Genomic DNA, 24,289 nt, shown 5'->3' with positions numbered 1-24,289 from the left:
TCTGCTGGATTCATATTCATTAGATACTTTAAAAATAGCTTGTCACTCTCTTACTTAAGAACCTATGTGAATAATTAGCCCAGTTTAGGCACACTGTAAATATTTGTTCAATATTTATTGTTGACTAAATAAAATATTAATCAAGTAGCTTAAATCATCAAAAGTTTACCAAGCTGGGTGAGCAACTTTATCAGGTTGAACCAAGTGAAGGAACAGATTGATCTCACAAGAGCAGTGACATTTCAGCAGACAGAACAATGTCGTATGCACAGACATGACACCACCTTCAGAGAATGTCAAGGAAATTTAAAATGGCTCTAGCAAAAAGTAAGTGATGAACAGTGAGAGGTAAGAAGTGAGGTGAAGATTTCTCTGTGGCCAGGTCACCAAAGTCCTTAAATACCATGCTACTAAATCCTGACTTTATCCTATAGGAAATTTATTCTTTCACTCCACCAAGCCTTGTGCTACATGTCGAGGACAGAACAATGAGCTGCAGGGAGCTGCAGTCTGGCGGCCGCGCTAACGTGGAGGCTACTGCTGACTCCCGCCCAACATCCATCCCTCCTTCTTCCTTAGTCACAGAACCCTGATTTTATCTGAGCTGGCAATGTGTCTAGATAAACAGTGACATCTCCCAGTTCCCTCAAAGCTAGGTATGGTCATGAAATTAAGTTCCTAATGTAAGCAGAAATGTGGTGTGGAACTTCTAGGAAGGCCACCTAGAAAGAGCTCACTCAGGTGGAATGAGGCCCTTATATCTTTGCATCTCCTTAGGGCCTAAAATTCTGCCATGGCATGTGGTGTGTGATAATGGAAACTCCCATTGACAGGTTTGGTTTTTAGGTGACCTTTGAGGATGGAAGTCTATGCTGAGGATGTGGGTCACTGATGATTGATGAGCTTGGGTCACTGATGACACCAAGAATCTACCTGTCTACTCCTGGACTGTTTTTACATGAAAAAATCAACATCTTTTGTTTAAACCAATGTTATTTTGGGTTTCCTATATGTGGCAAATCTAATTCTAAAGTGACACACACAGAGTCATGTAGTCTAATTTATATTTAGGAACGCTCATTCTGATTAGAGTAGAGGATGAACTGGAGGGGCGATAGTGATAGAGGAAGGTTGTCAGAGGAAACTGGAAAATCCAAAAGCTGTCACATCAAACCAAATGAGATGAAGAGGAAGCAGCACTGGAGAAAGGGGAGGTGGTATAGTAGAATGGCTAAGAGTATGGACATTAGCGTCTGACTCCTTGCGTTCAAAGCCTGCTTCTACCAGCTGTGTAACCTTGACCAAATGAATTACCTTTTTTGGGCCTCATCATCAGTAAAAAAGAAGATACAATAGTGTCCATGTTCAAACATAGTTGTAGGGTTAAATGGATAATACACATAAAGCCTTAGGATAGTGCATGTAGTAAGTATTTAATAAATGTTAGCTGTTGTTCTTGATTCTGGCTAAAACAAGTTTACAGTCCTCTTCCTGAACATCATGGCCTTTCATGAGGTAGTTCTATCTACTTATCCAATATTTTCCTCTGTTCTTTAATACATATTCTAATCACATCAGTCTCCATAATGAGACATTGAAATGCTCATTCCTATGTCTGGGTCTTCACTCACATTGTTTCTTCGAGAATGTCCTTTTAAAATCCTTCTAACTAAATTTTAACCATCCTGCTCCTCCACAAAGCCTTCTTTGGTCTGTAGCTCTTGATTTTGCTTTCTCTACAACTCTGATTGTCAGTGTGATCCAACTCGGCACTCTTGAACTGTTTCCTAAATGTTTCATGTGCATGTGTATGAAACTTGTTCTACAGGGAAATTTTAAGCTCTTTTTCATGTGTAATTGCTATAACAGAATGGCAGCCTAATAGTGGTACACACAGTAGATGCTCAATAAAACCTTTAATAAGTGATCAATATAATGCTTGTTTCGTTTCTATTTCAATAAAGATTTCAGTTCAGGATAGTTAACACTTTTATGCCAAAAGATTTCATCAGCTAAATCTTGGCCAGTGTGCCTATAATGTACAATGAATGATAAATGCTATCTAGAAGGAAGTACAAAGGTAGACCAGAGAGGGGAGATATGAACCCAAAATTTGAGCAGGTTTGGAGAGGAGACCGTCAACCATATATTCTCCAATAATTTCAGATTGATGTTTTGTAGAATAAGCAAAAAACACTTTTTGAATACAAGGTCTTATATGTCAGGTACCAATCTGAACACTTTATATACATTATCTTAACCTTCAAAATGATCTCATGAGGCAGGTAATGTTATCTCTATTTTGCAGAAGATAAAACTTAGACAGGTTAAATATGTTTTCAAAGTTGTTAAATTACATGCTAAATTGCTTACAACACATTTATTTACTAGTATGAAACCTGAATATATTCAAATGGGATGATTTCAGGTTTCTTTAATACTGGTGTCAAGAGATGGCTGTGCCAACATTTCTTCTTCAAAATACCAATCCAGCTGGGCACAGTGGCTCACACCTATAATCCTAGCACTCTGGGAGGCTGAGGCAGGAGAGTTGCTTGCGCTTAGGAGTTCGAGACCAGCCTGAGCAAGAGCAAGACCCTGTCTCTACAAAAAATAGAAAAATTAGCTAGGTGTTGTGCCGCATGTCTGTAGTCCCAGCTACTCAGGAAGCTGAGGCAGGAGGATTGCTTGAGCCCAGGAGTTTGAGGTTGCAATGAGCTATGATGATGACACCACTAGCCCGGGCCACAGAGCAAGACTCTGACTCAAAAAAAAAAAAAAAAAAAAACAACACAATACCAATCCATTTGGTTTTACCATTGTTTCTATAGAATAAGCAATCACTTTTTTCAAATAGAGTGTCAACATAATGAATTTTACCACCAGGGGCAGCATATAAATAAATGCTACAGGTTTTCTTTAAAAACAAACCTCTAAAAATTTAGTAGAAGAATCAGTCACTCAACATGTGTTTTTCGAGCCCAGTTCTATGTTGCCACGAGATTTACTGTTAACGAGAGTAATGAGATGATTCCACTGCGCCCCAAGCTGAAGCCACATCAATTCAGGCGCAGTCAGATGTGGGCTGCTGAGGGCTCTCAGGTTCACACCAGCCAGCAAAACTACGTGGCTCCTCCAAAGCTCCGTGGCTTAGGGAACTCTTGTGACAACACTCAAATCCTACCTCTTTTGCTGCTACCTGCCTCTGACAACCCATATGATGTATGGGAGCATCATAACCTTTCAGCTGGCAGGGAAGATGGTCACACCCGGGTCAGAAAAGGGGTATTAGTATTCCACCAAATCCCTAACTCCTTTAGGTGATAGTGGTGGTGGTGGTGGTGGTGCTGGTGGTCCCTTCAGGCACTCACAAGTCTGTGTGTCTTTGGAAGAAACTGTATCAGGGAGCTTTTCTCCTCCTTACCTTTACTGCTTCCAGCTCCTCCTTGCTGGCTGCTTGCTGTTTCTCCAGCCTGGTACTTAACTGGGAACAGATCTAAGGGAAAGAGAGTTTTTACTAGAAAACAGAAGAACTCTTGCAGCATGTGCACATAACTATTTATCAATTCATATACTACTCTAGCATATCGGATCCTAGAAGGAATTCTGCAAATGAATAGCACTACCAATGCCAGTTATTTCTGAAATGAGCAGCAGAAAGCCTGAGTTCCATGTGTAAAGCACAACTCTATCTTAATTAGTAGAAACATACATGGGGTAGATTTGGTTTCTTTCTGTCACTAGCCTTCCATGACTGGTTTCAGTGAATTCCTGGTCTTGCTTTGGAATCAATCTATAGAATCGTTGCTGAGTATCTACTTTGTACAAGGTACTATGCTGGAAACTGATCAAAAGGATTCTGAACTGGAAATATCTGTCTATAGCCACAGAAAGAGTGTCTGTTTTCAATCACAAAATTTTCCTTAAGAAATGATGCGGCTGGGCGCGGTGGTTCACGCCTGTAATCCTAGCACTCTGGGAGGCCGAAGCGGGAGGATCACTCGAGGTCAGGAGTTCGAGACCAACCTGAGCAAGAGTGAGACCCCGTCTCTACTAAAAAATAGAAAGAAATGATTTGGACAGCTAAAAATATATATAAAAAAAAATTAGCCGGGCCGGGCGCGGTGGCTCACGCCTGTAATCCTAGCACTCTGGGAGGCCGAGGTGGGCGGATCGTTTGAGCTCAGGAGTTCGAGACCAGCCTGAGCAAGAGCGAGACCCCGTCTCTACTAAAAATAGAAAGAAATTATATGGACAGCTAAAAATATATATAGAAAATTAGCCAGGCATGGTGGTGCATGCCTGTAGTCCCAGCTACTTGGGAGGCTGAGGCAGTAGGATCGCTTGAGCCCAGGAGTTTGAGGTTGCTGTGAGCTAGGCTGACGCCACGGCACTCACTCTAGCCTGGGCAACAGAGTGAGACTCTGTCTCAAAAAAAAAAAAAAAATTAGCCGGGCATGGTGGTGCATGCCTGTAGTCCCAGCTACTTGGGAGGCTGAGGCAGGAGGATCGCTTGAGCCCAGGAGTTGGAGGTTGCTGTGAGCTAGGCTGACGCCATGGCACTCTAGCCCAGGCGACAGAGTGAGACTCTGTCTCAAAAAAAAAAAAAATAAAAAAAAAAAAAATAAATGATGAGTGAATAAAACAAAATTAAAATGACCAGAAAATAACAGACTAAAACTCTTATTAAGTGGTTTGGCAACATAACATAGAAATTAAAAGTTTGGGTACTAGAGTCAAATGTGAGTTTAATGCTAGTCCAATTGTACTTCTTTATAGCTTTGTGACCTTGAGCAAATTTATTAATCATTCTAAGACTCAGTTTCCTCAGTATTAAAAAGTACTGTATTGAAAAAAAATGTACGCAAAGGGTTTAGTATAGCACCTGGCCAATAGTATGTACTCATTAAATAAAATCCATTATTATTATTATGATTCTGAAATAAGATGCTACCAAGTATTAGACACAGGTAGAAATAAGTGCTTTCAAAGGAAAAAAATCTGTTTAAATAAATATTGGATGTTAAACTCCATTGACTGAAATAAGAATTTTTATTTACATTTTAGATAAATAAAAGATTAAAAAATGTAAATATAAATTTTTTTTCTAACATGTAAATAAAAGATTCTTATTAAAACAATTCTTCTTGGCCAGGCACGGTGGCTCACGCCTATAATCCTAGCACTCTGGGAGGCCGAGGAGGGAGGATTGCTTGAGCTCAGGAGTTCGAGACCAGCCTGAGCAAGAGTGAGACCCCATCTCTACTAAAAATAGAAAGAAATGATTTGGACAGCTAAAAATATATATATAAAAAAAAAATTAGCTGAGTATGGTGGCACATGTCCATAGTCCCAGCTACTTGGGAGGCTGAGGCAGGAGGATTGCCTAAGCCCAGGAGTTTAAGGTTGCTGTGAGCTAGGCTGACGCCACGGCACTCTAGCCAAGGCAAAAGAGCAAGACTTTGTCTCAAAAAAAAAAAAAAAAAAAAAATTCTTCTTAAAAAAATGAATGAAAATTAGGGGATATCAAATTTTTAAGTACAATGTGGGCTAAAAACTATATGGTCTACCTCTATTGTCAAAACAGACATTTTAGAAAATCCCAGTCTACTCAAAAATAGCTCTGGAGACCAGGGCTTGCTTTTTGAGTGTGGTTTCCAGTTTCTCCAGATCCAAACCTGGGGAACAGTTAGTAGGACTGGACCGACGTAAAAAGGAAAAGATCAGGCCAGGCACCATGGCTTGTGCCTTGGGGAGGCCGAGGCGGGTGGATCACTTGAGTTCAGGAGTTGGAGACCAGCCTGAGCAAGAGTGAGACCCCGTCTCTATTAAAAATAGAAAAAATTAGCCAGGCGTGGTGGCGCACGCCTATACTCCCAGCTACTTGGGAGACTAAGACAGAAGGATCACTTGAACCCAGGAATTTGAGGTTGCAGTGAGCGATGATGATACCATTGTACTCTAGCTGGGGTGACAGAGCAAAACTCTGTCTCAAAAAAAAAAAAAAAAAGCAAAGATCACCCTGACAGATTTTGTAAACCATAAACCCTTTTAAATAAACCAAAACATTCTGAAAGATAGCCAACAAGAGCCAATTCCAAATACAGAATACATTTAGATTATGTTTCACATCCTAATTATCTTCAAACAGACAGGTGTGTTGCCTTTTACGTTGCTTGAAGTGCTCGCCAGGTGATATTGAAGAATAGTCCTGAGGATTACTGTTGGCCACATATGGCGGCCACCCATGGTGTAATGTGGCTATGAACAAAATGCATCTGCAATGATGGCAAGTTCCACTGCACGTGGTTTTAATGTTCCTTGTATTGGTTAGTGTCTAACCAGCCTTTCTTCTAGTTGACCAAATTCAAAATCTCAGGATCAGCTTCAATGTTTTCCCTTTTTTAACAAAAAAAAAAAAAAAAAAAAAAATGACTATCTTTTTCTATTTTTGTTTCCTGAGTAGCTGGGGTTTACAGATGCATGCCACTCCACCTGGCAAAAAAAATGACTATCTTTTGTGTCTCCTTATTCTTCATTTCCATTATTACTTATTTAGTTCAGGCACCTGTTTCTTCTCACTTGGACTTCAGTATTAGCCTCTTAACCGGTCTATGTACTTACCTGTGGATCTCTCCCTTGGTTCCACATTTCTCACTGGGACAGATTAGTGCCAATAATATTTCCCTGATTATGTCACTTTCCTGTTCAAAAAATGCTAGTACAATCAAAATAAAACGCAAACTCCTCAGCCCGGCCCTGAAGACCTTCCTTGATCTGATCCCCAACGTATGTTTGCTTTTCTTCTGTACTTGATCTCTTACTAACTTTGTTTTTATGTTCACTAATATACCTCCATGCCTTTGCACATGCTATTCCCTCCTTCCACCACTTTCATCCTCTCCTTCTCAGTCTCCACATAGCCAAGTCTCACCCAGCCTTTGAAGCACAGATCAAATCATTCCTTCTCCAGGAAGGGTTTCTTCATTTCCCACACGTAATAAGTTCCCTTTTCTCTTATTTATACATAGGTTATTATCTTCCCATTATAAGATAAGCTTCTGGGGGAAAGAATTGAATTAATTCATCTTTTTGTCTGCCAAAATATGAAGCCTCACAGGTAACAGGCATTAAATAGACACATGCTGATTATCCTAGGAGAGTGAGGCAGCTCTGATGTCTTATTTCTATGCAATCTTTCATAAATATGATGACTCCTTATAGAAAGATGTTCATAATATATTAAGTGAACTAAAGCTACTTCCAAAAAATAGGAAGAATAATACAATTATCCTATTTATAGATACTATAAATTTATTTATGTAGCATTAATTTATACAGCAACAATGCATACTCAACATATTACAATGATTATCTCTAGTTATAAAGATTAAGGCAAGGTTGTTTTCTTTGTGCTTTTCTGCTATATTCTGATTTTCTACAAGGACATAAATTTCATTTGAAAGCAGAAAAACACATTTAAAAGAAAGCAGTAAGTATCAGACTTCTAAGTCCTACGTGAGGTAGAAGACCCCAGGGAAATCCCTGGGTCAGAAGATGGCATATGGTGTCTTAATTAATTGTGGAAACCTGGAACTTGAACAGTCCACTCAGGGTCTCTCAGCAGCGAGAGGACCCGTTGCCATGCCCAGCCAACAGGAGAACAGGAAGATGCCATCGGAGCTGGAATGAGGGCTTTCTGCGACTACTCTGGTAATGGGGCCAGAAACATCCTCAAGGAGAGTAAGCTCTCTGTTAAAAGAGAATTTTAAGGTTAACAATAGAAAGCTTTCTGCTGGTGTTGGCCTGCAGTGGGTAAAGCCACATAGCCAAGTGGGAAAAAGAATGCCCGCATTCTGTGCTGTGACAGCAAAGGACACATCCTATTCCTCTAAATCTACTAAGCATTGTAAACAACCAATAGATTGTTTCGGTCAGTTAGACCCCACAAGTTACCAGCAAGTATGTCCAACCACTGGATTTCAAAGCAGAGAGTGAGCCACTAACTTTAATCTGGAAAACTATTCTGAAAACTCTAGAAACAAAGATAGTTTTTCTCCCCAAAGAAAGACAACAACAAAAAATAGTTACTTTTATAGCAAAAAACTGTAACTAGCACTGTGTGCCACCGTGGCACATTACCTGTTTATACTCAGCAATGATAGCTGTAGTCTTCTTTATTTCATACTCTGCCTTCTCAAGCTGTTTTCTGAAGACTTCTTTTAGCTAGAAAGAGAGTGAGAAACATTAGAATTCAGCCAAAATCTTAATAAATTTTCACAAACATCTATAGTCAAGTCTCCCTGATTCATAGTCAATGACAATGGTAACAACTACAACTATGTAAATTTTCTTCACTGCAACTACATCTTGATAATTTCAAAAACCCAATCATCTCCAGAGATGCAGAAATCCTACTTTCTTTCTGGTAAAATATAAGATATGTGAGCAAATGTATCATAAAATTGCTTATGTTTGCTACTTCTAAACATATGGCTAGGCCGGGCAAGGTGGCTCACTGACTTTCGGACAAACTTAGCTGAAAGGCTTTGAGCAAGTATCACTAAATTTCTCTCAGCCATAGTTTCCTCACCTGAAAACGAGAATAATCTCTATCTCACAAAAGTACTATAATAACTAAAACCGGTTAGAGAGACAGACAGACAGACACATGCACACACGCAGGCACGCGTGGGTGGGGGTGGAGTGGAGAGTGCAAAGCATATTGCTTTGTCCTTGCCACACACTAGGTGAGTACTCAAATGTCACATTCCTTCCCATTTTAGGGATCAATTATCCAAGGGCTAGTATATGTGTATGGAACCCTGGGGCAGGTAGAACATGGGTTAAATTCATTCACCAAAAACTTTATTCCTCACCTAAAATACTGAAGTGGCCCACAGAAGGCAGGAGGTAAAGAAAAAAACAAAACCCATCAAGAGGCCTAATAATCTACGAACTGGGTAATCAGGCCCTAAAAAATTCTGAGCAGGTAAAAAAAAAAAAAAAATGCCAAAAGACTCATTTCAACAGATTTCAAGGGGGGGTTTAATCATGGAACACTTTTTATAAACCCTGGAAGGTGCTAAATAACACATTCCTCTACAGGTAACTTTACTGGAGCTTTTTTCTACTTGCTCGGATGTGGGTCTTTGAAATGCTCTATGCTCTGTTTTATATTCAGTATTACTGATGTCTCAGAATGAGAGTCATTAAAGTAAGTTAATCATGATTGAAGAAGTTGTCTCACTTTAAAAGTTAGTTATATAGGCTGGGCGCGGTGGCTCACGCCTGTAATCCTAGCACTCTGGGAGGCCGAGGCGGGTGGATCGCTCGAGGTCAGGAGTTCAAGACCAGCCTGAGCAAGAGCGAGACCCCATCTCTACTAAAAATAGAAAGAAATTATATGGACAACTAAAAAATATATATACAAAAAAAAAATTAGCCGGGCATGGTGGCGCATGCCTGTAGTCCCAGCTACTCGGGAGGCTGAGGCAGGAGGATCGCTTAAGCCCAGGAGTTTGAGGTTGCTGTGAGCTAGGCTGACGCCACGGCACTCACTCTAGCCCGGGCAACAGAGTGAGACTCTGTCTCAAAAAAAAAAAAGTTAGTTATATTAGTAAAATTCAGACAAGTTCTTGGCAGTGGACTTCAATTGTTTGAGAGGAAAATGGAACTGTAATCTAATCTGTTTCTCCCCCTGGCCAGGACCCACAGGTGGGGAGAACATTGGTGAAGCAGCCTGTTCTTCCCCAGTGAAGATGGAGCTTCAACTGCCGAGGCAGAGAGGACCCTCTGCCCCAACCCTGCACTCCTTTGCAATGGTGGCATCTTCTGCTTACTGGCCTTACAGCTCACATGAGGAGTGTAGGGTGCTAATTTCAAGGCTGGTTCCCAAAGAGTTTCTTTATATTCCCCCGGGGAAATAGGTTGGGAGCTTTGCCAGGACTGTTGACGCGCCTTCAGGCATGAATCGGGGAAAATGAGGCGTGACTGTCTGAGGCAGAGGCTGTGTGGCAACTCCCAGCAGAGATCTCTGTAGGCTTCCGGTTCAACAGTGCTGATAAACTACTTCAGAGCAGCCAATTGTCTTGGAGATACGGCATGAAATTTGCAGATTCGTCAAAGCTCTTGGTTCATAATTTCAAGTTACTAAACTTAGAGAAAACTCAACTAGACAAATTCAGTAAAGGCAAATTCCTAAAAGCTGTTCAAGGGTAGAAACACTGCTTCTTCTTACACCCTTCAAAAGAAATGTCAAAAATGTCAAACAAAAATGTTGAGTAAGTAGACTCAACAACTTACATTTACTGCTTCAACATCATCCTTGATTTAAAATAAGTTTAATTTTACGTCTTTTTTTATAGTATTAATCAACTCCCTACCCCTGTACCTGTGTAGGGAAAAGCCCATATGCCGTTTACCTGGGCAGTCTCTTCCTCTTGCTTCCTCTTCTCTTCTTCAGTCTCCACCAGCCTCTGTTTGGTCAAAAGGAGCTCCTTATTCAACACATCTGCCTTGTCTTCTGCCTGCAAATCAGCGTGCATCAGAGTCATAAAGAAGGTGAAGAAATTGTGTCTATACTTTCTTCAAACCCAATCTCCAGTTATTCTTCCCCCTCCTAGCTCACCCGGGGGTTTGCAGCTTGCACTGAATGCCAGCTACGTGCCAGGCACTTGGCACACATTATTTCTAATCTTCGCAACAACAATGATTTTACAGATAATGGCAGTGAGGTTTGGAAGACCAAATAAACTGTCTGGGGTCACACATCTAATATCAAAGTCATGATAATAATTCAAATTTGAATAACATCAAAGCCCATGCTCTTTCCAAACGCTTCTCTCTCATGTTTAGAGGTCACAACAGCATTTGCTCTGTGCAGATGGAGCTGATGAAGAGGGGAGCCTCACAGAGAACCTTCTAACTAGTGGTGCATGGGGGTGGATTCAGAGAGGAGGAGCAGACAGGCTGATCCGTGGACAACAGTCAGGTGAGAAATTCAAGGGCTAGTTGAGGTAAACTGGCCCACAAGGCCACTCACATGTCAGTGAGTTTAGTAAGGAGAAATTATGCCCAAAACCCTGTTATAGGGAGAGGCATGAGGAAAATGGAAATATGGACCAGGAAAAGACCATATTTCTAGAACAGCCTAGAAGAACTGAGAGAGAGAGCACTCTGGTTCTAACTTGGACACTGAGTCAAAATTAACTATGAAAGCACTGTGAGTATATTTCACTTAGCTAATGTTGTCTATCTTACACTCTGAGGCTCTCACCTCATCCTTAGGCCTGAGCTGCAGGTTCACATTGCAGGGAAGCATGCTGAGCCCTGCTCCACTCACCCCATCTAAATCAGCTTCCCCGTCTGAACCGCTCACGTATCCCTTGGTAGCACTGTGCTGACACACTGGATGTGTGATTGATTCATCTCACTCCCTAGACTTGAAGCTCCAGGAGGGAGGAACCATATCTCTTTTGATCCTCTCTAGATCCCAGCACCATGCCCAGTGCCAAGTACAGAGCAGGTGTTCCATAAGCATTTGGTTAATGAAAGAATGTGGCTAAGTCTCTGTAGAAGCAGACTGTGGAGTGGAGGTAAGAGGGCCACAGGATGATCAGCAGAGAAAACCCAGATGCAGAGGAGAGGCGCTTATTTGAAGAGGCTATCTCTGGCTGACAGCAGCAAAACTTTATTCAAGTAATGGTGGCAACTGGCCAGGTGGCCTTCTGTCGTCTTCCGCCACGTCTCCCACACGTCCAGATGGTCAGACCAGCACAGTCTGCCGGCCACTGCAGAGACGCTGCATTCCAGCTGCTCTGTTCTCACCATCTTCTAGCTCCTGATGGCCCATAGCCCAATGCTTACAGCCCTGTTTGCAGAGCATTTTGAACTATTGGATAGCCAAGGTGAAAAAGTCCCTTAAAAGTCCTTACGATTCTAAAATTTGTACTGATGCATAAGATTTTAGGGGAGAAAATCTACACAGCAATGCAACATATACATTGCAAGTTAAGTTTTCATAAATTGTAAGATAGCTGATGAATTAAATATACCATAGAGGCTCAAACCTTCCAATTGTAGAGCTGTAAGCCAGATGACTGAGACTGCTGTCCACAAAGCAAGGAGACTCTCCCCAGAGTCCCTGACAGATGGTCATACAGTGGCACTTCAAGAGCAGCTGGACTGATCATTTCAATGTTCTTAAAAATCTAACCAGGCCGGGCGTGGTGGCTCACGCCTGTAATCCTAGCACTCTGGGAGGCCGAGGTGGGCGGATTGTTTGAGCGAAGTTCAAGACCAGCCTGAGCAAGAGCGAGACCCCGTCTCTACTAAAAATAGAAAGAAATTATATGGACAGCTAAAAATATATATAGAAAAATTAGCTGGGCATGGTGGCACATGCCTGTAGTCCCAGCTGCTCGGGAGGCTGAGGCAGGAGGATCGCTTGAGCCCAGGAGTTTGAGGTTGCTGTGAGCTAGGCTGACGCCATGGCACTCTAGCCCGGGCAACAGAGTGAGACTCTGTTTAAAAAAAAAAAAAAAAAAATCTAACCAAACCTATCTCCCTATAACTGTAGCCCACTGATTTAAGTTCTGCCCCAGAACGTATGAGCCCTGCTAATAAAGAAGGCTGCAACTAAACCTCCTCCTACAGTAACCCCAGCAATTTCCACTTTGTGAAGAGAATAATTCTTTCATAATATATACCATGACACTCTGAAATAAATATTTTCAAAGTTTGGTCTCTTGAAAAGAGTTATCTCAAATGTTTGCCTTTTGTAAACTTTTAAATAGTCAATGCTATACTGACATTCAGTAACAAGCTTCTTGAGTCCTACAGCATATCTAGCTGTTTTACAGTTTTGAAAACCTCTCTGTAAGAAAAGAGGAAAAAAAAAAATGCTTCCTTGAGGAATTTCTTTTTCTTTTCTTTTCTTTTTTTTTTTTGAGGCAGAGTCTCTCTCTGTCGCCTGGGTTAGTGTACTGTGGCGTCAGCCTAGCTCACAGCAACCTAAACCCCTGGGCTCAAGGGATCCGCCTGCCTCAGCCTCTGAGTAGCTGGGACTACAAGCGTGAGCCACAACGCCCGGCTAATTTTTCTATTTTTAGTAGAGACGGGGTCTTGCTCTTGCTCAGGCTGGTCTTGAACTCCTGAGCTCAAGTGAGTACTAGGATTACAGGTGTGAGCCACCACGCCTAGCCACCCTGAGGAAATTTTTTTAAACATTTAAATATTTATGCTGAGAAGACCTATTTTTTTATTTATACATTTTCTGCTGAACAGTCTTCATTAGGTCCAGAGAAGGCAACTTCACTCATTTCTACTGTTATCATATACAACACGTGTAGCAGTTCTTGTGGGTCCTATCTGGGAGCTTCTAGTTTTCCCAGAAACTTCATCCAAAGTTTCTCCTGTATGTTAAGTTGTGAAGTAGGAGCAATTCTTCTGTTCATCAAAATGGGACCAGATCTGAAATAACTTGGGTCTCCCTCTAAAAATGGTTTTCTGGATCTTTGTACAGCCAACCACACTATACCTCACTTAAGCAGAAATTATTTTCAATGTTAAATGAACATAACACTAAACAGATACTCAAACTCTATCTTTGAATCCATGTTATAAAACCTTCACCATAACATGATAAGAAGACTGAGTGGAACAATGTCATTATTAACTCTTCTAATCCCTCACCAACATCTTATAATGTCCTATTGATAATGAAAGTTCTAATTGCAGTCTAAGACTCCTATAACCTATATGGAGAGAAATAAGCATTGCCATGTGTGATTTAATTATGAATCAACTGATAATCTGATCAAAAGACTTGGCTGCAACATCAAGGATGAGGATCTTTCAGAAATGATTTCTGAAAAACTAGCCACGCCTATTGTTCAATTGAAAACAAAACAAAATAATGTGCCACTTATAACACGTAGCTTCTGGTGTAACAGAACTTGCTATGTTTAGAGGGAACCTTGACCTGTGATCTTCAATGGGAAAGTGATGAGGAAAACCCCCATCTATTACTTGGCGCATCAGCCACCTGAGACCCCCACCCCTCACAGAAGACCAGCATCAGCATAATACTAACCTATTACCTGGCCCATCAACTAACCTATTACCTGGTTCATCAGCATAACACTAAACCTATTACCTGGCCCAGCAACTAACCTATTACCTGGTGCGTCAACATAATACTAAACTATTACCTGATACATCAACTATTACCTCAGCCACCTGAGACCTCACCTCTCTAACCACCCCAACTCAATAAAAGTGGGAAAAATCAGGTAGACAGGGCTCAGAATTTGGTGGCAAGACCCCTCTGAGCCTGCAGGGGAATAAACCTTGATTCTCTGACTCTCCGTGTGCCGCCCGGTTTGTCCTCGGGACCACTCCCTGTAACACTTGCTGTAACAAAAGTACTAATTGTATCTCTTCCTTTTTGTTCCTTGAGAACAGGGAAGGACAGGAAGGGCTTGACAGAAGCTAAAATGGAGTTGTATCTTTTTTTATTTCTAATCCCTGAGAAGTCTTCATGTAAGGAGTCTGAGGGAGTGAGTTCTCAGGAGAGAAAGCTCTGTCACAGAGAAAATCTGAAGAGCCTTTGGTGCCCAGGAAGCCTGAAGCATGCACTAAAATGACAATGGTAAGGAATGATTTATTTTTAAAAGTACCTAATTAGTGTTTGTTTACTTACGTATCATCTCAAATAAAATCTGCTTTCATGTTTGTTTAAGGTTTGCCAAAATTTTGCTCTTTTAAATAAGAGATCTGATTTTGATAAAGTGGGAATGGAAAAGTAGTGGGCAAACTGGGCAAGGCAGGCAAAGGCCATAGCTTCACTCTCAGGCTAATGCCTTTCCTTGAGGACCCGAGGAGGGGCAGGACACCCAAACTAGAGGGACAGCTCTTTGATAGGCACATAAACCCTGCTGGAGCAGAAACTGCAAACTCAGAATTAGGAGGAGATATGCATGAAATAGCAGTTTTTATTCTTTCATCTAGATAGTAAGCTCCAAAAGGCAGAGTCCAAGTCTTTCTTTTTTTTTTTTTTTTTTTTTGAGACAGAGTCTCACTTTCTTGCCCGGGCTAGAGTGAGTGCCGTGGCGTCAGTCTAGCTCACAGCAACCTCAAACTCCTGGGCTCAAGCGATCCTACTGCCTCAGCCTCCCAAGTAGCTGGGACTACAGGCACGCGCCACCATGCCCGGCTAATTTTTTCTATATATATTTTAGTTGTCCATATAATTTCTTTCTATTTTTAGTAGAGACGGGGTCTCGCTCTTGCTCAGGCTGGTCTCGAACTCCTGACCTTGAGCGATCCACCCGCCTCGGCCTCCCAGAGTGCTAGGATTACAGGCGTGAGCCACCGCGCCCGGCCCCAAGTCTTTCTTAATTATTTTTTTTTAAAGAGAAGGAAAGACAGGTATAGAGGGAGGAAAGAGGGGAGAGGAGGAATGAAGGAACGATGGAATCTTCAGGGACTGATCTAGTACCCACGTGGAGCACCTGGGTACTCGGTAATCAGTTACTGCAGGAGCTGCCATCATGGCAGTTCTCCAAACTGATTCACAAAAAGGATTCTCTTAGTTGTGAAATGATTCTTAAAATAGTATTTTTTTCTTTTTCTTTCTTTTTTTTTTTTTGAGACAGACTCTCACTTTGTTGCCCAGGCTAGAGTGAGTGCTGTGGCATCAGCCTAGCTCACAGCAACCTCAAACTCCTGGGCTCAAGTGATCCTACTGCCTCAGCCTCCTGAGTAGCTGGGACTACAGGCATGCGCCACCATGCCCGGCTAATTTTTTCTATATATATATTTTTAGTTGTCCAGCTAATTTCTTTCTATTTTTAGTAGAGACGGGGGTCTCGCTCTTGCTCAGGCTGGTCTCGAACTCCTGATTTTGAGCGATCCACCCGCCTCGGCCTCCCAGAGTGCTAGGATTACAGGCGTGAGCCACCGCGCCCGGCCAAAATAGTATTTTTTCTGATAATTAAAGTTATGCGTATTATTTAACATTATATCCATATACATAATGTGCATATTATATTTTTCTGATTATTAAAAGTTATAATGCTCATTTTAAGGCCTTTCTATAAATTGGAAAATATATATATAAAGATGAATATAAAAACTAGATTTAATCTTACCATCCAGGGATACCCAATAGTGATATTTTGATGTATTTCCTGTGGGCTTTTTCCTTATCTAGGTATATTCTGGACCCTTTTCCTAGAGGGTGACCCATTGCCAGCCAATAGCCCTTGCAATTTAGATGCAAACATCATAAATGTTTACTGTTTACAGACAAATTTATAGTTTTTAAAAAATACTATATCATTATCTTCCCATTGTTTTAAAAAAATACTCCAAAAAGATATTTTATAGACATACCATCATTCTCCCCTACTAGTGGACATATACGTTATTTCTATTTTTTATTCTTATGAGTAACACTGCAGTAAACAACTCTGTATATATATTTTTTTTACCAAATCTCTATATTTTTCGGATAGCTTTCCAAGTTAAGAGCACATAGAGAGAGTGGGACATCCAGCGTCCGCCGGGGAAATTTCATACCATTAGCAACCAAAGAGAGAATTAAACGTGGGTGATGCTGAGAAAGGTAGAAGATTTTTGTTCAGAAGTGTGGCCAGTGCCACAGCTTGGAGAAGGGTGACAAGCACAAAACTGGGCCAAGTCTACACACTCTCTTGGGGAAAAGACAGGTCAGGCTGCTGGATTCCCTTACACAGATGCCAACAGGGACAAAGGCATCACCTGGGGAGAGGATACACTCATGGAGTATTTGGAGAATCCCAAGAATTACATCCCTGGAACAAAAATGATCTTCACTGGCATAAAGAAAAAGGCAGAAAGGGCAGACTTGATAGCTTATCTCAAAAAAGCTACTAATGAGTAATGACTGGCCACTGCCTTATTTATTACAAAACAGAAATGTCTCATGGCTTTTTTATATGTACCATAATTCAATTGATCTCATACACCAGAATTCAGATCACGAGTGAGTGACAGAATATTTTTGTTGGACAGTCCTGATTTATGATAACTAAGACTGGCTTGTGGTTAAATGAATATGATCAGTTTTTTGAATTGTGATAGTAATTCTAATTCAGTAAATGCTATCACTATTTTATTTTCTCCCTCTAAAGATATGATTGGACTTGATTAGTAATGTTCAACTTTTCACAAAGATGATAAATTGCCATCTCAAAACCTATGGAAGATTGGCTTTATATTCAGATTTATATAACTAGCTATGTAAATATATTTAAATACTAGGGAAATCCCTTCACTATCTCAGAACCAAGCAGGACTTACTGGCGTTTTAATTTGTGTTCATTAGCCTGTTAAAAGTGAGGGCTGGAGATAAAGTAGCAATGTCTACTTTATATTTTTGGTCTTAACTATGCCAATCTAATTCCCTGTATCTATTAATACTAAAATGCTGCCTTTTATTTACTGCAAGGCATTTTAGTGTAGTTTATATGTAATATCAAATAAAGAATATTTAACACTTCTCACAAAAAAGAGTGTATATGTGTCAATTTCTTCATTTATAAAATGAGGGATTAAAATAATACCTGCCTCCTGGAGTCATTACGGAGATTAAATGAGATAATGCTTATAAATTGCTATTAGTGCTTGGCACATGGTAGATACTCAGTAAAAAATTAATTTTATTCTTTGCTTAAGCCTCTTAAAGGTTTAATATACAAGGGCTATCCAGAAAGTATCCAGCCATGTAATATGAAAAATTATGAAAATTATACGCTAACAACTACATTTCCCAAGCAACTTTCAAACTCCCCTTCGCTCAATTCACAGCATCCCCACTGAGTCGAGCTGTTTAAAAATGTTTTCATTTAGGTAGCCAGCTCAAGAAAACTATTAATGGATAAGATTCAAAATGGCAGGATTAAGTGTGAGTTTCAGAAAGCTAACGTGCAGCCAAGACTTTCATTATAGTGCTGACTTACCATAAAAGTTGCATTAATACAAAAATATGGCAGGTGTGGTCAGGCCGAGTTTGGCCCTGATTGATTGGAGATCCCGCTATCTGCTTTGGTTCTGCCTCTCTCAGTCACATATTTCTTACACCACTTCTAACAACTTCCAAGTGGGCTGGCTGAGTGCAGTTTGTGGTTAAAAGGGCCACAATTAAAAAAAAAAAAGTCATTCATTTTCTGGGCAGCTTTTTCTATTTTCTATATCCTTTGTCACAAGCCACACAGTTGGGGTTTTTCTCCAAACTCCGTTTAGTGCTGACTCCTCAGCTCCCTCTTCTCTCTGTTGGCAGTATTTTCCTAAACAATGGTCTTATCTAACACCTTACTGTGGTTAAAATTTTGAGCTGCAAAATTAGCTGTTTATATGGGAAAAGGATTGTGGGAGGGACCATTTTCTGCCATCTTTCAATTTTGAACATTTAAACAGATTTCCATTATTAATGGGTTTGTATTTTAAATATTGTCAAAGCATAGTCACACCACAGGTAATGACTGTTTTTTACAGGCTCAACAGCCCGAGTCTAAATTTTTCTGACCCTGTACCATCTGTCAGGAATATTTACTCTTTAGAAGTCAGAAAATAGAGTGGCAATTTTAAATCTGCACAAGACTGCTTCCATACTGCCAATTATCTCTGAAAATGCCAGCAACAGAAAACAGGAGGTCCTGAGATTGCCAGCACTGGTGGAAAGAACGAGGAAAGTTAAACAATTTCAGGTCTTCCCAGCAACAGCTAACATTTACTGAACATATACTATTGAAGTGCTTTACTTTATTTAATTCTTGTATCATCCCTATGAGGTCGGCACATTTTTCTTCCTATAGACAAGTTAAGAACTGCCCAGAGTCACATGGTTCACAAGCGGCAGTGCCAGGATTCACACCTAGGCAGTCTGGCTCTTAGCCACTATGATGCCTGCCAATCCAGCCAGCCAACTCTTAAGGTAAGTACCTCATATAAAACTTCATGTTTATTACAGACAAGAATTCTTCCTGGAACAAAAAGTAAGGTGCCTACTGTTAGAGTGGAATTAGTACTGGTATGCTCTTGGTGACTGATGTTCTCAAGTAACTATGCCGGCAGCCCTTGGTTTAGGAAAAGTACTGATAAAGTAAGCCACACATGCTATGTGAGAATGACCCAAACCTTTCTCAAAAGCTAGTATTTCCCACTCTCTCCAATCAGCCTAAGTAATCCCCTCCCACCTGCCACCCGCCCATTCATCAATCAAGCAGCTCACTCAAGTCAAGAACAAAGCAAGCCTGGGGGGACCATGGTGGGAGCACTAGGTCCTTGCCCTTGAGGAAGTCATTCCTACCTAGTGAAAGACAGGTTTACCTGATCCAGGTCATTCCGTAGAGCAATTTTGCTGGTTACTAGTTCATGGGCGAGGTCATCATTCTCTTGTTCCAACCTCATGCTGGCCTCCTGTAGTCTTCGGTTCTCCCTCTGCAGAAAAACAGCAACAGCCAGAGGTGGGCATTAATGCCTGGACACACTAGCAGAAACAGACAGAACTGGTGAGGAAAAACAAGCAGCAACAAAGTGAACTTTCAAAGGTATAAAAAGGAGAAGGTGCAAGTGGCACAGGAAGGCAGGATTGCTGTTTGGGAAACAACAGTGAGTTTAGCCAGCGGTGCGCGATGCAGTACTCTACCCAGTGACACTTACAGCTGTCCCTTAAAGCTCCAGATGGAATATCATTATAAAAAATGTGCCACAAAGAGCAAAATTTTCAAACATACCCCCAATCCTGTTATGTTTTTATACAGACCTAGAACATAGACACAAGCAATTCTTTGTTCAAAACATGCACAGCAGTCCCACGCTTGACCTCAAGAGAAATCACAAGACACAGTAGGAATGAAATGGGGAAAAACCACTAGACATTTCAGATCAGGGTTCAAATTAATTGAGTATATTATATTTAAGAGCACTAAATTAAGAATCAAGATACACGGGTTTGTGACTTTGCTATAAACTGACATTTTTATTCTTTGAGGAAAGAATATTTTTACCTTCCTGAACATCTATTTTGTGTTAGTGAGAGCAATACTCCTTATGATAAAGTCTCTAAATGTTTGTTTTGGTTTTTTAAAACTTCAGATTAAAAGATTCTGAATAAAATAAATTACTGAGCTATTTTTCCCCCTTTAACTCCCTGGAAAAATCTGAAACAATGTTATATATTGAAAGAACCAAGTCATTAATCCTTATGAAGCAAGGTCTCCCCTTAACTAGCCATGATGAACTTGGTATGTTCACAAATATTTTTAGAATAACAATTTTGTGTCTTCCATTCCCAAATATCAAAAGTGCTTTCTTTGCTACTGTTAGCAGTTATACGGGATTCAAAAGAGAGCTGACAGGAAAGACTTCAATGTGATGAGACCTTCCTGTTTTTCAGATTTACACTCCTAATAGTCTTTTCTGCAAGGGTGGCAAAAACTCAGACAAAGCAGGGATACAAAACAAGAAGACAAATACATGTTTTGGGAGATAGTGTATCATAGCATATTTGGGAAGGTGAGGTTAATTTTTTCTTCTATAGAGCAAGCTGGTGTTGTTATACAGAAAGAAGAGAACCTAATCTCTTTCCTTTTTTTTTTTTTTTTTAAAAAAAAAGATGGTAAGGGTAAAGTCTGGGACTTTCATGGAGGCAGAGGATCCATGAACAGGGAAGGCCATTAGAGTAGTTAAAGGATGAACCAGTACTTTGATTATAACCAGCTACCAGGGCCCATTTCTGTTTTTTCTTTTGGAAAAAATAGACTGGGATAGTTGACGAATGTCAAAACAGTCTTGAAAACGTTATCTGCTAAAAAAGATTAAAAACAAACTTAAATACTTTTAAATAAATTCACGATAGAATTCCACTCAGTACTAAAATATTAGATAAAAGTATCTAACAGAGAAATGCTTATATTACCTTGTAGGAAAAAAAATAACTGGAAAATCCCATTTTTATAACAATATAAATAACAGATATTAGCTGTGGTTAGTAGGTTATTTTTACTGTTGTCCTTATCCTTTTAAAAATGTTTTCAAGTTTTCCACAATGAACATATATTTATAATAGGATTTTTAAAATAGTTTTTTTTAAGTAATTTGAAATTTCAATTCCACTGGAAGGATAAAATGCCAAAATAAGAAAATTTTTAAAGTCCACTCCTGTAAGAAGGTCATATTCTACATGAAACCATGCTGTCTTTTCCTCTGTGACCAAGACATAATGTAACCCCCGAGTGCTGCTTTGCTAGGAACCCTTCCCCGGATATTCCTGAAAAGACAGTGTTTCTACTTGGAGGGGCAACTTGTCCTCATCAAATTCTGTCTGTTCCCTCAATCACAGGAGTTCTACCCTCCCACAGAAGTGCAACAAATGTGGAGGCTAAAAAATACATTTTTAAAAAGCATGGGCACTTCTACAGTTGAAATAACACAATTTCTAGCACATGCTAGAGAGTTAGTCTTTATTTCTGATACAACTATTACTCCCTTTTGTGGAAACAACTTAAATACTCGTAGAAAACTTAGATTTTAAAAAATATTTGAGAAACTTTTTCAATAGATTTCCTCCTAGCCAGGAAAGAGCAACAATACCCAGCACAATTTCAACACAACATATTTCACAACACAGACTGCTTAGGCAGGGAAGAGATTTTTCTCATTTCTTGATAAATCCCTTTAAGACACTAAGATAAGACTACTTCAGTACCTATTCCTGAGTTAAGTATCCTGCATCTACTCAAATTGTACTTGTAGAACTCCAAAGTACAAAAAGCTCCCTCAACTATTATTCACATTACATTAATTTGGCACAAGTGAAAAAGCTGCAGCTACCGGTTTTTCAGGTTATAGTTATACGCTTAGAATTGCATTAAAAACAAAAAACAAACAACAACAAAAAAACTCCAGGTAAAGTCATAGGATGTCTGTGGAAAAGTACTTTGTTCAAGTATTTTAAAAATACCAGGTAGCTACTTCACTATTGATTAGAGATAAAAGTCTGATGGATCATATATTATATAAGAAAGAAGTGTGAGCTCAGCTGAAATTCTGACTGTTAACTTCTCATTACAATAACTGTAGCCACTTGAACCCTCCTTATAGACACACAGCTAAAGGGGCAGGGGCCGGGGCAAGCTGGGGAAAGATGTGGGAGAAATTGAGTGTCTGAGGGTCCCTACAAAGCGAAATAGCCTAGAGGGCACACCTATGGCTTTTGCTTTAGCAAGAGGCTTTCAATTCAGTGTCTGCAAAGCAAGCAGCACAGTGGGAAGTGTCAGACTCCTGCTCTGCACTCACAGACAAGTGGGAAAGCAAGCTACGTGGCTAAAAATGCAGCATCGTCCTCCAAAGTGTGAACCTGGCCTGGCGGCCGGGTGTCCTCACAAGTTCTCCAGTGCCACTGAGTGCTACACTGAGACACTGCTACTGAGATGGAGATTTGCTACGAAGACGAACTTGCCCACACTTACACTGAGGGTTAAACAGATTACATTACTTTGGCTGTCTTTTCTAGCCCTTCCCAAGGAGCCAAAACTATTTTCAGTCCTGAACAGTCCAAAAAAGTTTGCCTTTTTACTAGGATGGAGAAGAGAGTTTAGTTGTTGACAGGCTTGGGAAAGGCAGTAACCTTGCTTGATTCATTCTGAAATGTTGACAAGGGCTGCCCACGGGAGGCTGACTTAAAGTCAGCCCCGATAACCTCAGTCAGCCCCGAGATACTCACATGCTGTAAGTTTGTACAAGCAGATGTGCTGAACGCTCAGAGCCTGTGAACAAGACAGGCAAATTGCTTCCCTCTTGCCTTTCACAAAAGATTACAGGACATACTGCTTACATAACCCCTAAAACTCACATTGCACTGTCTGAAACATACTCCATCTCACACAACTGACACCATTTGAACAAAAAAGCAGACAACTGTCCTCATTAGTTCCCTCCCCTCTTGCATAGAGGATGCAGAGCTGGGAAAGTTTGGTTAGTAACTTTTGGGAGGAGGATACTGCATTTTTCAAAGAGACAGACGCTGGTGTTACAGACACACATAGATGAAAAACTTACCTCCTCAAAAGTCATAGACCAACTACCGTTTTCAATCATAGGTACAAAGACAATTGAAAAAAAAAAAAGAATATCCAATGAAATTGAACACCTGCTAATACATCTATGAAATGGCAATAACAAAAACAGACACTTGTTAATGCTCTTTGCCTTTTCCTTAGAGTGTCACATGCCCTAAGTGCTCTCTGTGACTGCAAACATTCAGTAGAAGAAAGTAACTCAGGAAGACTCATACACTAAAACTCCTCCCTCTCCACACTGCTATTTGCAGTTTGCATGAATGATAAAAATACTGCATGTGGAACTATTAGCAACTACAGTGTGAGTTGTTGATACTATGTTATTAAAGCTGGGTGGAAGGAACTTGGATAAGACAAAGTCAGAAATCTTGCAAAATAGTTCATCTTCAGACAAAAGAATGAAATTGCTGGGCAGGGGAATGCAAAAGAAAAACTGATCCCAGATCTCATTTGTATCTGGGATGAAGTCTGGGTGAAGCAGTTCAAGGGATGGTGAACGTCACTTATTCCAAGATGACAAACCAGACCAATGCGAACTGGCAATCAAAAAAAAATAAACTAAGTTTTAAAGGAAAAAATGATGGAGAGGGAAGTGGCTTTATAAACTCTAGCTCAATATTTTGGGTGTGTTGTCTGCTGCTATGATGAATTCTTGGCACATGTTTTTAAAGACATTTAAGGGTCAGGAGAAAATGTTTTAAAACATTTTCCAGTGCAATTTGATTAGTAACAACACACTCAGCTCTCACATACTTTCTTTTAGATACCTCTTTTAAAAGAGTTGATAATCATTATATTTAAATTTTCAGCTGACAGGTTTTTGACATACAAAGACAAATGCCTGCAGATGAAATGTTTAAATGCCTATATTGTCCACAAATGAAGATTTCAGAAAGAAAATCTGGATATTTGAAACTGTTCTATACTTCTCTTCTTTACTCTTCACATCCAATCTTATCTTTCTGGTGGAAATTTTAAATATCAGACTAAAACCAAAATCTTGTCAGTAATAAATGACAGTTGACAAACCAGACTGGATTTCTTTTAGCATTTAAAAAACAATCTTAGATTATAGTGTAGCACAGGGGTCAGCAAACTTTTAATGTAAACAGCCAGATAGTAAATATATTAGGCCTCATGGTCTGTGTTGAAATTTCTCAACT

The 24,289-nt window shown here is 40.1% G+C and overlaps 1 protein-coding gene and 1 pseudogene across 5 annotated transcripts in view; one reads left to right on the top strand and one right to left on the bottom strand.

Annotated features, from left to right (window-relative positions):
- Nucleotides 1-24,289, bottom strand: part of RABGAP1L (RAB GTPase activating protein 1 like) — a 654,847-nt gene that overhangs the window by 3,840 nt on the left and 626,718 nt on the right. For 4 of the 5 annotated variants that reach the window (XM_069480240.1, XM_069480241.1, XM_069480242.1 and 1 more), the window contains 4 exons: nucleotides 19,375-19,485; nucleotides 10,425-10,529; nucleotides 8,143-8,226; nucleotides 3,425-3,496 (listed from right to left, as the gene is read on the bottom strand). In XM_069480240.1, coding sequence (XP_069336341.1) covers nucleotides 3,425-3,496; nucleotides 8,143-8,226; nucleotides 10,425-10,529; nucleotides 19,375-19,485 — 372 coding nt within the window. Of the gene's footprint in view, nucleotides 1-3,424; nucleotides 3,497-8,142; nucleotides 8,227-10,424; nucleotides 10,530-19,374; nucleotides 19,486-23,106; nucleotides 23,146-24,289 lie in introns of those variants that run through there. The other variant, XM_069480244.1, reaches the window with a different exon arrangement.
- LOC138389093 (cytochrome c, somatic pseudogene) lies at nucleotides 15,475-16,927 on the top strand (annotated as a pseudogene).

The sequence above is a fragment of the Eulemur rufifrons genome, chromosome 8 (assembly GCF_041146395.1).
Source record: "Eulemur rufifrons isolate Redbay chromosome 8, OSU_ERuf_1, whole genome shotgun sequence".
Taxonomy (NCBI): domain Eukaryota; kingdom Metazoa; phylum Chordata; class Mammalia; order Primates; family Lemuridae; genus Eulemur; species Eulemur rufifrons.
Note: the sequence above shows the minus strand (reverse complement) of the source record. Positions and strands in the feature narration are given on the sequence as shown.